This window comes from Tupaia chinensis, unplaced genomic scaffold (genome assembly GCF_000334495.1).
Source record: "Tupaia chinensis unplaced genomic scaffold, TupChi_1.0 Scaffold000161_1, whole genome shotgun sequence".
Classification (NCBI taxonomy): Eukaryota; Metazoa; Chordata; class Mammalia; order Scandentia; family Tupaiidae; genus Tupaia; species Tupaia belangeri.
The window spans coordinates 3183091-3196663 of NW_006159632.1; the positions used below are offsets into that span (position 1 = coordinate 3183091).

The 13573-nt window shown below is 54.0% G+C and overlaps 1 protein-coding gene across 1 annotated transcript in view; it reads right to left on the minus strand.

Moving 5' to 3' along the window:
* Window positions 1-807: 807 nt before the first annotated feature.
* MAP3K21 (mitogen-activated protein kinase kinase kinase 21) overlaps window positions 808-13573 on the minus strand; it is a 38640-nt gene continuing 25874 nt past the window's right edge. The window contains exons 6-10 of the mRNA XM_014586816.1: window positions 8428-8550; window positions 5202-5352; window positions 4827-4924; window positions 3051-3712; window positions 808-1614 (exon numbers count right to left, since the gene is read on the minus strand). Of these exons, the coding sequence (XP_014442302.1) occupies window positions 1600-1614; window positions 3051-3712; window positions 4827-4924; window positions 5202-5352; window positions 8428-8550 (1049 nt within the window). The 3' untranslated portion in view covers window positions 808-1599. The remainder of the gene's footprint in view (window positions 1615-3050; window positions 3713-4826; window positions 4925-5201; window positions 5353-8427; window positions 8551-13573) is intronic.

Consider the following 13573-nt stretch of genomic DNA (forward strand, 5'->3'; position numbering starts at 1 on the left):
TTCATTTTCACCATATCAACTTACCTCAACAGATGTCTGACATTCACCCACAATTAAACTGAATGTGAAATAATGACAAAATGTTTAATTCCACCAGTGCTGTTTTTGACTTGGCAGTGTATATGGTACTCAAACTTATAGGGATAATTGTGCATTCAAATAAAGAAAAATAGCATCAAATGACATGTTAATAACACCTCATACCTGTGGACAGAGCAGGCGTAGAGAACTCGACTTTTACAATTCTAGGACAGGATGAAAGGGCTTTTCTCGCTATCAACTAAATGGCTACTGATGAAGAACCCTTCCTTCCTTTTCCTCTTTCTTTTCATTTCCAAATTTCTGCTAAAGAGAGAGACAGTTAAGAGACAAAGAAAGAGGGAGGGTGAGAAATCAACCCTTGGGGGGATGGTCACGCTGCAGTCCCTTCTCCATTCTCTCCTCAGGATTTTGGGTATGCACACACATGTGCCTAGTGTGTTTTTCATGTGTGGGACTCAAATTGCAGTCAGCCATGTGGGATCCAGCCCTTAACCACCACACCACCTGCTTGCTCAGTGAAAACCCTTTCTACAAGAATCTCACAGATTTGCCTCACTCGGGCCCACAACATGGTCGTGGCTAATCCCCATGACTCATTTTTTACAGTCGACTTTAGCGTGCTCAAGGACAAAGCGACGTTCAGTAAAACTGCCCCCAAGGAGATTTATCAGTGCCTAATTCAGGTTAGGGGCTGGAATGGAGGTTAGGGAGTTTAACAGGGTCTGCACCTGCTCCAGTCGTCGGGGTTCTATGTTCATGCAGACACCTTTACTTACTAATACCACTTGACTCTTGCCAAGAAACTAAGAGCTCTTTCTTGGCTTTTAGTCACACAAGTAACAAAGGAAAAGAAAAGATAATTAAAAAGACAAAAAGAGAAAGCCAGAAGGAAGAAAACAAAACAGTGAGTCTCCTTACAATCTCTGTCCTGTTCCAAGAGACCCGGATGACTGAGAGCGGACGAAGCCTTGAAGCTGCGAGAACATTCTGACCAGCATGGCTGACACGGGTTCTGTTTCGCACTTTGTGCATTTCAGGTTAGTAGGTGAGCAGCCAGTGGGAAGGCAGTGACAGTGACAGTGTCAGGTACACCTTTGACATCATCCCTACCTTAACGACAGGGCCACCGGCCTGACACGGCAGCATGGGAGAGCTCACGGAGGACACCGCTCTCGTTTGTTCACCCTCAAAAAGCAATGTGTGGGCCACAGAGGCACTTTGTAAGCCAGAGACCCTTTCTCCAGCTCATCCGTGGCTGGTCAGCTGGCTCTGTCGCTCCTGTGGCAATGGGCGTGGTGTGGTCCCTGTTCGGACCATCAGATGGACACCCTGCAGTCCAGATGGGGGGAACTTTGTTCTTTCCTCGGGCTGCTGAGGGAGCAAGGTGGGCTCCTGGTGGCAAGGCCAGCTGCAGGTCTGCTGGGCTCCTCTGGGAGGAAGGTGAGGCTGAGGCACGATGCTGGGCCCACTGTCTCTCCGATGAGACTTCACTTGGCAGGCAGCTGTGAGGACCAGGCCGGGAGGGGAGTGGCAGTCCTGAGGCCCCGGGGGCTGAGGTCACAGCTGCAGCAGCTGCACGAGAACGCCAAGACAGCGCAGTCAGAGAGACCAGGACTGCCAGGCAGGCCCGGACACAGTGAGAAGACCAGGTTTCACTCCTGAGGCCACTGCCCACCAACGGCAGGCTCTGGGATGAGCCAGCAATTTCTCCAAGTTCTGATCCCTATGTCTGAATTGGGGACATGTGTGTACCAGAGTTGCCCGGGAGTAAGGAGACGCAGGCCAGGGGGAGCCACTACCGAGTGCTGCAGGACTGCCAGGCCCCTGGTGCTCTCCTACAGAGCTGGGTTTGCGTCTACACCTGCACTTACACCTCAGGGGGCCTCTCGGGACATTTATAGTCAGTGACCTCCTAAAGTCAAAGGGTGACATCCTTACTTGGAGGACCTCGGGATAGGGCTGCATAGGAGACAGGTCTTTACAGTAGAGGGGATGGGGACTCCCATGAGGTGTTTATAGTAGAGGGGATGGGACCCCCATGAGGTGTTTACAGTAGAGGGGATTGGACCCCCATGAGGTGTTTACAGTAGAGGGGATTGGACCCCCATGAGGTGTTTACAGTAGAGGGGATTGGACCCCCATGAGGTGTTTACAGTAGAGGGGATTGGACCCCCATGAGGTGTTTACAGTAGAGGGAATTGGACCCCCATGAGGTGTTTACAGTAGAGGGAATTGGACCCCCATGAGGTGTTTACAGTAGAGGGAATTGGACCCCCATGAGGTGTTTACAGTAGAGGGAATTGGACCCCCATGAGGTGTTTACAGTAGAGGGGACTGGACCCCCATGAGGTGTTTACAGTAGAGGGGACTGGACCCCCATGAGGTGTTTACAGTAGAGGGAATTGGACCCCCAAGAGGTGTTTACAGTAGAGGGCATGGGACCCCCATGAGGTCTTTAGAGAGGTGAAAGGTAAAATGAGCTAACCCCCCATGACTGATGTCCTTATGAGATGAGGACAGACACACACAGAGAGGGATGGCCATGTGAGGGCACACAGGCAAGGCAGCGTCGATAAGCCCAGGCCGGACAGCTGGGTCTGGGACTTCCAGCCTCCAGCCAAGAGCAGGTGGCGCATTGGCAGAGTCTGGGCCGAGCGCTCTGGGCAGCAGCCGGACACCTAGCACACTGGTGTGTGCCAGGTGAGCCAGAGTGGGTGAGTCCATGGGAGGTGGGGACAGCAGCTGAGTGCCAGCTCCCACCCGCCCGGCTCAGATCCGGGACTGTCCTCCCTACCCAGGTCCGCGTCTTGTCCCCTGCCCCTGCGCTGCAGCAGGCTGTGACAGACTGAGGTTGCTGAAATTCGACTCTGCTCCTCCCAGGATTACAGGTTACAGTTATATCAAAATCAAATGAAAGAGGAAGATAAAAGCCAAAGGCCCCGTGATGGGACGCCCCTACGGCAGCCCGGCATCCACACCGGAGGGCCCTCACACGGCTGACAACCCACCTGGGGTGTGCGGGGAGTCCGCGAGGCCTCGCCTGCTCTGGGCAGAGACGCTGGGGCTTGGGAAGAAGCGCCTTCAGGCTCGGTCCCAGGATGCTGCGCCGGCGAGGGAGGCCGGCCCTCCAGAACAGCGTGCACGGCCTCCAGCCTCAGAGCGGGGCCTCGCTGGCTGTCCCCAGCGCCCGGAACTGGCCCCGAGGGGCCACACATGCTGAGGGTGCCGCCCGAGTCCCCGTCCTGCCCTTCGGCCTGTAGTGAGTACTTCGTGGAAGGCTGCCTCCTGGGGGCACTGGTCTTCGTGCAGGTCCCGGGAACGCACTGGAGGATGTCTTCACGTCCCTTCTCATCCGTGCCCCTGGCCTGTGGCAGCTCCCGGAGGTCCAGACCCAGCGCCACGGAGGCCAGCAGCGCGCTGCAACCCACCAGCGCTGACTCCGTCTTCCTCCTCTGGGGGGGCCTCCGCAGGCTGCTGGTGGGAGTCCCCAGGGGGGCAGCGACGGGGCTGGTGAAGGGCAGCACCTCACAGCCCCCGGCCTCCAGCAGGCCCTCGCGGGAAGCCTCTTTGCACAGCGCTGGGTCGACGTAGGCTGGACCTGCCAGTTGCCCCTGCTGGGGCCCCCCGGGGACCCCACGGTCGGGAGCAGGCTCCGGCCGGCCGTGAGCACCTGGAACAGCACAGAGGCAGCAGGTAGGGTCAGCTTCCGGGGAGAGCGCCAAACTGACACCCGCAACCCTTTTCACCTGGCAAGAGTTTGTTCCCCAGGCCAGGAAGGAGCAGGACCCCGACCCTTCAGGGTTCCCGGGGATGACCCGCAGGCAAATCACCACTGGGGTCTGCCCTTTAGGAAACTTCATGATCACTAGTGACAGCATTAATGTGGGAACAGTTACCAAGACACAAACACGCACACCCTTACCCAGGGGCGCGGAGGACCCTCCCTTCCCCGGCAGTGCCACAGTGCGAAAGGCCCTCTAAGCCAGCCCGTGGGCAGCAGCTGCTACTGCTCACTGCTGGCGCTCAAGGTGTGTGGCCTGAGCCAGCAGCCCCTGTAGCCCCCGCGTCTGCAAAGACACAGATTCTCGGCCCCAGACCATGAGAGCAGCGGGGTGCTTTACCAGGCACTGCTCAAACAGGTTTTCCAAAGAGGCTAGAGTCCCAAAAGGTCACAAATTATGCCAGCTGAAGAGGGCGCTAATTCTTACCACAGTCAACAGCCCGGCCACAACCAGAACAATCACAACAGACCCTCCGGTTTGCCCAGCCTGGCATCCCACCGCACCCCAAATGTGCTCTGCACTCCAGGCTGTCTGGGGTGCTGGCTTTCCTCCAGACAAGCCTATGCTCGTCCGTCGGCACCTCCTGTCCAGGGTGCCCCATCTCTTCCATTCCAGCTCCGGGCACCCTCACTGCTTCCTCAAGCCCCTCTCCGTACCTGGAGAAGTCGGACGCACACGGGGCAGCGAGGTGCCCGTAATGACAGCTGAGGGCAGCCTCAACGAGGAGCTCGGGACGCTCACACCGTGTTTTGCTAGAATACCTGTAATGGTCTCACCTTAAATTGCCGCGTGTGAAGACCGGCTTCTGTCTTTGTTGACAGCCCTGCCCTGAAGTGCTATAGCTGGAGTGAAGCCACAGTTGGGCCGTGGCATGCTGACTGCCCCCCCCCCCCTTTCTCCCCCCCCCCCCCCTTCACGGCCACACGCGACTGTGAAGGCAAAGCCTCGGGGCCTGTGGACGCTCAGTTCATTCAGACACACGCGACCTCCCGAGTCACTTACCTGGCTGGTCCGCGAATAAGGACGCCAAGCACATGGGTTTCTGGTTTTTAATTGACATGGTCGACCAGGGACTGTTGCCATCTGAGAGAGGTCTCGTCCTGCCGGAGAGAGAGCTTCGTTTTCACACCCACAGGCGTGTACGGCACAGAGAACTCGTTCGCACTGTGAACTGTGAACAGCTAATGAGGCGCGAATAAAGCCTCAAGAGGAGGCACAAACGATCTCAAAGTTTAACTGCCCAGTAAATCGGTTAAGTACAACAAACGATCTTGGAAAGTAAAATAATTAACTGATGAGCCTGTGTTCATCTGGCTGCTTTCGAAGGCCAAGCCTGGCCTCGGTCCCCGTGCAGGCCTCGCTGTGAGCGGCACGTACCTCTCCTTGCCGTCGGCTCGCTCTCTCATCTGAAGGGAACTGGGTCCCCACGTACAACCTTTTCTCTTGAAATCCCTTTTGACATCTTCGAATTCCTCGTGCCGAAAGCCGGTGTTCCTCACCCAGGCCTTACTGTTCTCGTCCGGGGTCACTGCGCAGAGAGCACCTTGTTACCCACGGCGGCGCTGGCCAAGGTGCCCCCGAGACATACTCCACCATCTACGGCACATTCCTGTCTGACTGACACCCCACAGTGACAAGGAAGAAGCAGACAGAGGTGAGGCGACTCTCAGGAAAGCAAGCAGCAGCGGCCTGGCCGCCGCCTCCCGGAGACACTGTGGCAGGGTTTCATGTAACTGGGGAAGGCGCCGACCCGGACGTTCGACTTAAAACGGACTTAGTACCCTAACTTTTTAGACAACTCAAAGTTTTGGATTTGAGGTACAAATACGTATGTATATATATTCATTTATTTATTTTAGCTTTGATAGCGGGCATGTGCACTCAGAGGAAGGATAGGGAGGGGGGAGCACCCGCCATGGGCGTGGTCATGTCGCCTCCCTCTTCCTCTGTTTCCCCCCTGCCTGGATGTAAGGCATGCACACACATGTGCCCCATGTGCTTCTCAGGCCTCCTGGACCGGGATTCGTACCACTCGGTGAGCCACATAGGACTGGGCTTCCTTAACCACCAGGCCACAGAGCTGGCCCCAAACATGTATGTGTAAGTGTCATTCAAGCTAATTTCTCACTCCGTCATCCCTTTAAAAATAAAAAGTAATAAGAAATGTCATACTTTCTCGCATGTTGCTTTTCTCACCACCTCACAGAGAGGCTCGTCTGCACGTCTAGGACCCGCATGTTGTGGTCACACTTACACACACCCCTTCCAGCCTCTGAGTGCACTAATAATTGCGTGGTGGGGCCAGCAGGTGGCATGGTGGCTAAGGTGCTGGATCCCACATGGCCGACTGCAGTCCAGGTTCCGGACCAGTGGCCCGAAAATCACACTGGGCACATTCGAGAGAAAAAAAATCCTGTGGAAGCTACGGAGGGGAGATTACTATTATTACATCACACTTAGGGAAAAAACCCTAAAACACACAGTACATCCTCAAAACAGCTGAGATATTCTGGTTCACGTATACAACAGCCTGAGGCCATGAAAAATGAGGTGCAAATATATAACGATTACATATTACATGTAACATGCTTCCATTTAGTATGAGTTTATGCATGTGCATGTGTATGCAAACACACACGGAGAAATTAATAAACATGGATATCAAACTTTTAGTTAAGTGCTCATCTTTGTGGGGGAGGACTGAATTTTTTTTAATAACTGGAGGCACTATAAATGATGTTTAATTTATTTGTATTTCAATATTTTCCAAATTTAAAAATACATGTAATATTTGTGTGTGTGTATTTCTGTGCATGTGTGCCCAAAATCCTGAGAGGAGAAGGGATTGAGGCATGGCCCTCCTTCCCAGGGGTGATTTCTCACTTTCCCTCTTTCTGTTTTTCCTCTCTCTCTGGCAAGAGCCTGTGCCCTCTGGCAAAAAACTAAAAATAAAAGACGTACATTTTCTGAAGGAGGCACTGGTGAGAGACCACAGGCCACCGGGCAGCAGCACCACGAGTGACCAGGACAGCAGACGCCATGCTCCCGGGCTCTCACCACGGCCACGGGCTCTCTGTACACTGAGTTCCCCACCATCACCCCCAGCTCACAAGGAAGCTGGGTTGTGACGAGGCTAGGGGACGCGTGCATGGTCACAAGTGGGAGGGCCTCAGTCCCACACTGTGGGGCTCGCGTCCACGTCCTCTGTCCACACTCTGTGAGCCACAGGCAGGCGACGCCCTTGGAGGGGGAAGTAGCTGTGGGGCACCTGGGGGCCGACGGAGAGGGCCCAGACTCGGGTCTGAGAACTGGAGCCACCAGGGCCTCCTCAGAAAGATGGTCCTGTGTGAGCACCTGCACTAGAACCCTCCCCCGGAACTTCTGAGGGTGCACGCGGACATGCTTCTCCCCAGACGGGTCTCACTTAAACTCTGCTGGGCTCGGATTTATTTGAAATCTAAAAGATATTTGCTCTTAGTAGAAGAAATCTGGGGTCCGGCCGGCCTGCCCAGAACTACTTCCCTGCTCCGTGAGGGGGTATCCCAAAGGCAGGACGTGAAGGCCTGGCAGAGGGCAAAGGGCTGGGCGAGAGCAGAGGGTGGGCCTCCCCGTGCATGCAGCCCTTCTCCAGACCGGCCCCACACCCTCCCCGATCGAAGGCCTCCCCTGTCTAGGCAAAGGAGGCAGCACGAGCCGTGACAGGCGGTGTGCTTTTAGTCTCAGGGCCGGGGCCTCCCTCAGTCCCCGCTCTGGGACCGTGAGGAGGTGTGTGGGAGCTGTGGAAGAGAGCTCTGCAGTGCCCAGTTCTCATTCCTCAGAGGGAAAAAGCAGCGGAACCCCGGGCGGGCCTCACTAGGGAACTCTCCTTTTAGGATTCTGCTCTCCGAAGGAGGACGGGCAGGCGGCAGAGAATCCAGGCTGGGGAGAAAGGAGGACCTGGACGCCTGCTGTAGCGTGGGCCAGGCGGACCCCCGCGGCCCCGTGGACATGCATACTGAGCACACTCTTGTTTTGCTTAGCCTACTTTGGGTGTTTATTTGAATCCACCTTTGGAAAAAAAACGTAATTTCACTTCACCTCCCTGCACCCAGACCCAGGGTCTATCTGGGCAAATTCTCCGTGTGCTCTGTCTGCCCCAGACCCACACCCGCCTCAAACCAGAGCACCCGCCGTGTTTCGGATTGGGCTGTCAGACCTCCAGGAGATCAAAGAGAAATTTCAGTACACAGAACGGTTTTTCTCACAAGACAAGCAAAGAAACAGAAGTAATCCTCAACTCCTGATTTTGTTTCTCAAAACATCCATAAATAAATGGCTACGATACCATCAGGTTTTGCTGGCTTTGCGTGCAGGCGTGTAACACATCACCTCCAGACGTGTCTCACTGCACCCAGGACCTAGTCTGTCTCCAGATGTGCAGAATTGAAACACGGCCCGCTGTGAGTGTAAGAAAACCAGACGGAGGAAGCCGAGACACTGCTATCTGCAGTCGGCACCTGTCACTGTCACATGCCAGACTTACAACCTGCTAGAAATGTGGCTGCTTGACTTGGAACCAAACATGTAAAGACAGAAACAGCAGCGGCCCGGCGCAGATGCTCACGCTGTATGGCCCGGAGGCGGGGGATCACCGTGGGGCTGCTGGGGGGGCTGGAGCTGCTGCTATGCAGGCTCCGGCGTCGGTCCGGGTTGGGCGAGGCCTGCACCGTGATCTTGTGCTGGAAATCTGTTGGATACAAAAGAGGGAGGGCCCGATGCTTCATGGTCTGCAGGCCGTGCACAGCCGGGTCTGCACAGGGAGGGGAGCGAGCGTGGCCAACGGTGGCTCTGACGTGTGCGGCCCATCCTTCCCTCCTGTCTGGGTTCGAGTCAGTGACAGACTAGGGCTACGTCAAGTACGGCAGGACAGACGCACAGCAGCACCCCTGGTCCTCACAGAACCTACCCCCTCCTGGAGGAAGGTCACCTGCACGGAGAACGAGGCGTTAAAATCCCAGCTGAGAGGAAGCCTGGGCGGCAGAGTCCTGTGATGGGCTCAGCAACCAGGAAGCTCAGACCGAGGGAGCGGCCCGGGGCCTCCTCACCGGGCAGGCGAGACCGACGCTACTCCGCAGTGTGGCTGTGGTGACCGAACAGAAGCAGAGGGTCCAAGCGGAGGGTCAAAGCGGTCTGCGAGAAGCGCTGTCGTTACCTGCCCGTAAGGCGCAGAGACCCACTGAGAGCCGTGGGAGCAGGTGGGGAGGGCGGGCGATAGCTGGGGTGGCGGAGCGTGTGGGAACCTGCAAGCTGTCAGGGAGGCGGAAACTGGGACACGGTAACAGATACGACAGGCGTTCCTCCAGGGTAGGCTGAGCCCGCCTTGGACAGACGGGTTTTCTCCTGACTGGCTATTTCCACAACTCGGTGGGGACAGAGGTTAATGTAGGTGTTAGGTGGTAAGGATGCGAATATTCCTGTCTGATAAAAAGACAACCCCAACGGGTATGGTTTGTTTCCACACTGGGCGTTAATCGGGGTTGTATTTAACCCAATCTAATCCTGACAGTTCCTCAAATTCTTCCCTGAACTGGCTTTATCTGGTCCCTCGCTAAATAATGAGTTGAATAAAATCTTTGACACGTGTTCATTTCACATTTGTAAGGGAGCTATGATTTAACTTTTTGGAAAACATAGTTTAAAGAACTTGAATGAAGCATGCGGTACTTGACAAAAGAGGAGATGGAGTTTATCAGGCACAGACTTCTGTCCAGGCATTCATGGTAGGATTCGGAGCATTTTTCTGGGTAGTGTCCTCTTCCTGGTCTCACGCACCCACCTAACACAAAATATTTCGTAAGTCCTATGTTGTGCGTTCCTGTAACAGTTAGCAGAGAAGTTTAAACTCTGGGCTGTAAAGCTAGCGAACGTAGACCTGAGTCCCAGTCCCACCCTACGGATTCTGGGGACGTACCTTAACCTCTGCCAAGTCTCAGCGTCCTCACTTATAGCAATGAGGACACGATTATTCCTGCTTCTCAGGACTGCTAAGGACAGTTACACACTAGTCAGAAAAAGCACTTCCTGGTGCAGGCGTGGACATAAAAATGCTCAGTGGATGTCCTTTTCTGCCCCCCCGTCCCACCTCACTGCCCCTGCCACTTCACGCCTGGTGGCCATGAGTCCCTGTCTGCCTCTCCCTCCACCACACCTGGTCCTGGAGCACGCCTCACAGCGGCCAGGTGCATTCACTTTTTCAAGTTTCCCACAGGGCGTGTGCACCTGTTAGGTGTGTCTTGCCGGCCACCAGGTCTGGGATTTGAACCACACAGTTGCCATGTGAGATCCCATGCCTTAACCACTATACCACTGGCTGGCAATGCTGGGTGCATTTTTTAAAAATGTAGGCCTGACCATTTCATTCCCTTGCTTAAAATCCTTGCAAGACTTCTCATTATTCTTTTATCTCTTTGCTCAATTTTAATTCTTCAAATTTAGTTTTTCTTCAATTTTAACATTTTGCCTTCTGGATTTCCATATCCCACAAAGGGCTGTGGGCATGAAATGGTGTCCACGTATCAAGGAGACTTCTCGTTTTCTTCAGTTACAGGTTGAAGTCGTCACGATCGCACCGCACCCTGCAATAGGACAGTAAGCCTGGGCCGTCCTGAGGCTCCTGCCCGTCCTCCGGCCCCGCCTAGACCAGGGCCTGCACGCTTTCTCTGCCAGGAGCCGCAGAGCACCTGAGAGTCCCCTTTTGCTTCTTTCCACGTCTGAAAGGACGACACCTTTCTGAGCTCCTGGACCTACGCAGGCATGGGCTGGGAGCGGCCCAGGGTCGGAGCACAGGGGTCTCTCTCAGCGCCTGGGACACCAGGGCCCCTCACACGCTCGCCTTCTGTCCCCTTCCTCCCGCTGTGTTCCGTTAACTCCTACGCTGAGTTCAACGTCAATCTTATTTCTTTAGAACCCTCTGCGGTCTCTTCAGACCAGCCTGCGTCTCTGTGCCAGTGGCTGTCATCTGCAAGCAAACAGGCACTGTCGTAATCATCAGCCGAGGTCCGTCCCCTCCCAGCCGGGGCCAGCTCCGTCAGCACAGACGGCTCCTGCCCCACCACTGCCATCCACTCCTGCCTGGCGCTGCACCTGCAGAAGGTGCTCAGTGAACTGCGCCGAGCAAATGCGTTCCCTGTGAAAACGGAGCCGCGGGAGTGGACGGCCCGGCCTGCACTAATTAGACCCTGATCCCTAGTACCTGGTACCGGGTGGATCCTTGTGTGTCTGTGAACAAGAAAGTGGTGCGACCTTTATCAACGGGCTGAAACTGAAGTTCACCGCCGAGCAACAGCAGGGCAGGGGTGGGCACGACCCGCACGGAACCAACCCGCAGACGGGGTTCCTCCACCCCCAGCGAGAAGTCGTGGAAGATGGCCAGGGTGGAGCGGCCGCCAGAAAGCAAAGAACGGGCACATGAGAACGTTCTGTGGGCCAGGGTGACCCAGTGGACTTGGGGGATGAGGAGACAGGGGGTTAAAAAAAGAGATTTTCTAATACATAGACAAGCAATTCTTTTTTCTTTTTGAGAGAAGACCGGGAGAGGCTGAGTCGGCCCCAGTTACACGGTCAGGAAACTAGAGTGGAACCATGAAGGCTGTGGCCATGCTCGATTCTGCACTTGCCAGACAGGGTTCTCAACCCTGCTCACGGCACTGCTGGGCCCGGGCAGCGATCGCATCCCCCTGGAGTCTCAGTGAAGCCATCCTGGTATTTCTATTTTTTTTCTTTTTTGAGAGTTTTTTTGCTATAGGGCACGCACGCTCACCCACCTGGGGGGTGATTTCTCACTTTCTATCTCTCTGTCTCTCTGTCTGTCTGGCAAGCGCACGCGCCCTATAGCAAAAACCTCTCAAAAAAAAAAAAAATTACTGTCCTAGATGATGCTGGGTCCCCTCTGCAGCAGTAATCTTCCTTACTTGGTCACCAGTCACAAAGGAATAAAGCAGGAATAAAACTCCATTTGAGTTTTCTGGCAGCAAGAAACCCCAGCTATGAACAGCTGGAAGACTAAGGCCGATCGGCACTGACCCACGGCCGAAATCACAGGACCGATTCACACTCACCGGCATGCCTCTGAAAGGTGTGCAGGCACGATACTAGGTACTGCGTGTGGACGGTTAGAGACATTCTCTACGCTAGTTACACACAGGAAGAACACAAGAAAGGTTTCGAGAAGTCTGGAAAGCAGGGAGGCATGGGGCCGGCCTGTCACCTCTTGGGCATCTCGTCCTACACGTGTGTCATTAAACAGGGCCAGACCTGGTAACTCGAACTTCCTAGCAGATGACACTATCGGGCACCGCTCACTGCTTGACTTCCGGTACACACAACTGGCTTTTCTTCTACTATACACAGAATTCTACTGTACAAAAAAATCATTTTTAAAAATTATTTTTCTAATACAAGTGAATGTGCATGAGGTTTGGGGGTGTGTATAGCTGGAGAAGATTCAAATGAGAAAAAGCTTCCTTGTCAGTATGGTGTCGGGACGACAGCGACATCCTGCCACCCTGTGGCAGAGGAGGAAACTGTCAGCTATATTCCAGGAGCTGAATTCCATTTCTTCAGGGAAGAACAGGATTGAAGCAGGCTTTTTGGTTATGTTTTAACTGGACTTCTATTAAGTGCCATGGACTAAATTAATGTACAACTAAAATGTCCCCCTTAGTTCTCAGGAACAGAGAAGACAAATAATACAATCCTGGAATTCAAAAAATCTGGCAAAACTAGTCCAGTATATTCAGTCTGCTTTGGAAAATCTCAAGGTATTAGCCGATGAACATACGGGAAGGAGTGCAGGAGTGAAAGCCTGCGGGGAGCCCTGGGTTATTTTGCATAATCACTCTACCGTTGAAGGGTAAGGAGTCATTGGAGTGATTTAAATGTTTCTTCTAAGTTTATTTCCCTTTCCATCAGATTCTTAGTACTCATGCCCTCCTAAAAGTTCCCCAAGGGGAACACTGAGTATTAACTACCAGCAGTCACAGCACAGGCAAGACGGGAGCAGACACAGCTGGGGACGGAGAAGGACACGCACAGCTGGCCCTCCCTGGGCCCTGCTGTTATCTGTGCTGGAGAGCAGAGGCCTCCTTGCAGAGAAATGGGCCTTTTCTAATGATGGTAAGATGGCCCACCACTGACTCATCCTCCAGCCATGTTCCGGCCCAAGGCCAGCATCAGAAGACGACCAGGAAAGTACCTGAAGGTAAAGCAGGTAAAGCCTATAGCCTATTCTCACCTCGTCGGGCCGACTAATCGCAATGCACAGTGGATAGTACGGCCACCACATACCGGCTACTTTCTGACCAACAAGGACACTGAACAGCCTAGGCAGACAGCTTGCTGCGAGGCCTCCAGCATTTTGTAGTACGCACTTTACAAGGTAATTTATACACTTTATAGAAAACAAAACTGCTGCTACTAAAGTCAATTGCCATCCTCTTAATATAGACTTGGTAAAAAAAAAAAAAAAAAACTAGACTCTGTAAAGAGCCCTCCAGTATGCAATACACAGTACACACAGTGTGAGGTCAGTGTACAGTGCACGATGCACACAGTGTGAGGTCAGTGTACAGTGCACGATGCACACAGTGTGAGGTCAGTGTGCAGTGCACAATGCACACAGTGTGAGGTCAGTGTGCAGTGTACGATGCACACAGTGTGAGGTCAGTGTGCAGTGCACGATGCACACAGTGTGAGGTCAGTGTGCAGTGCAC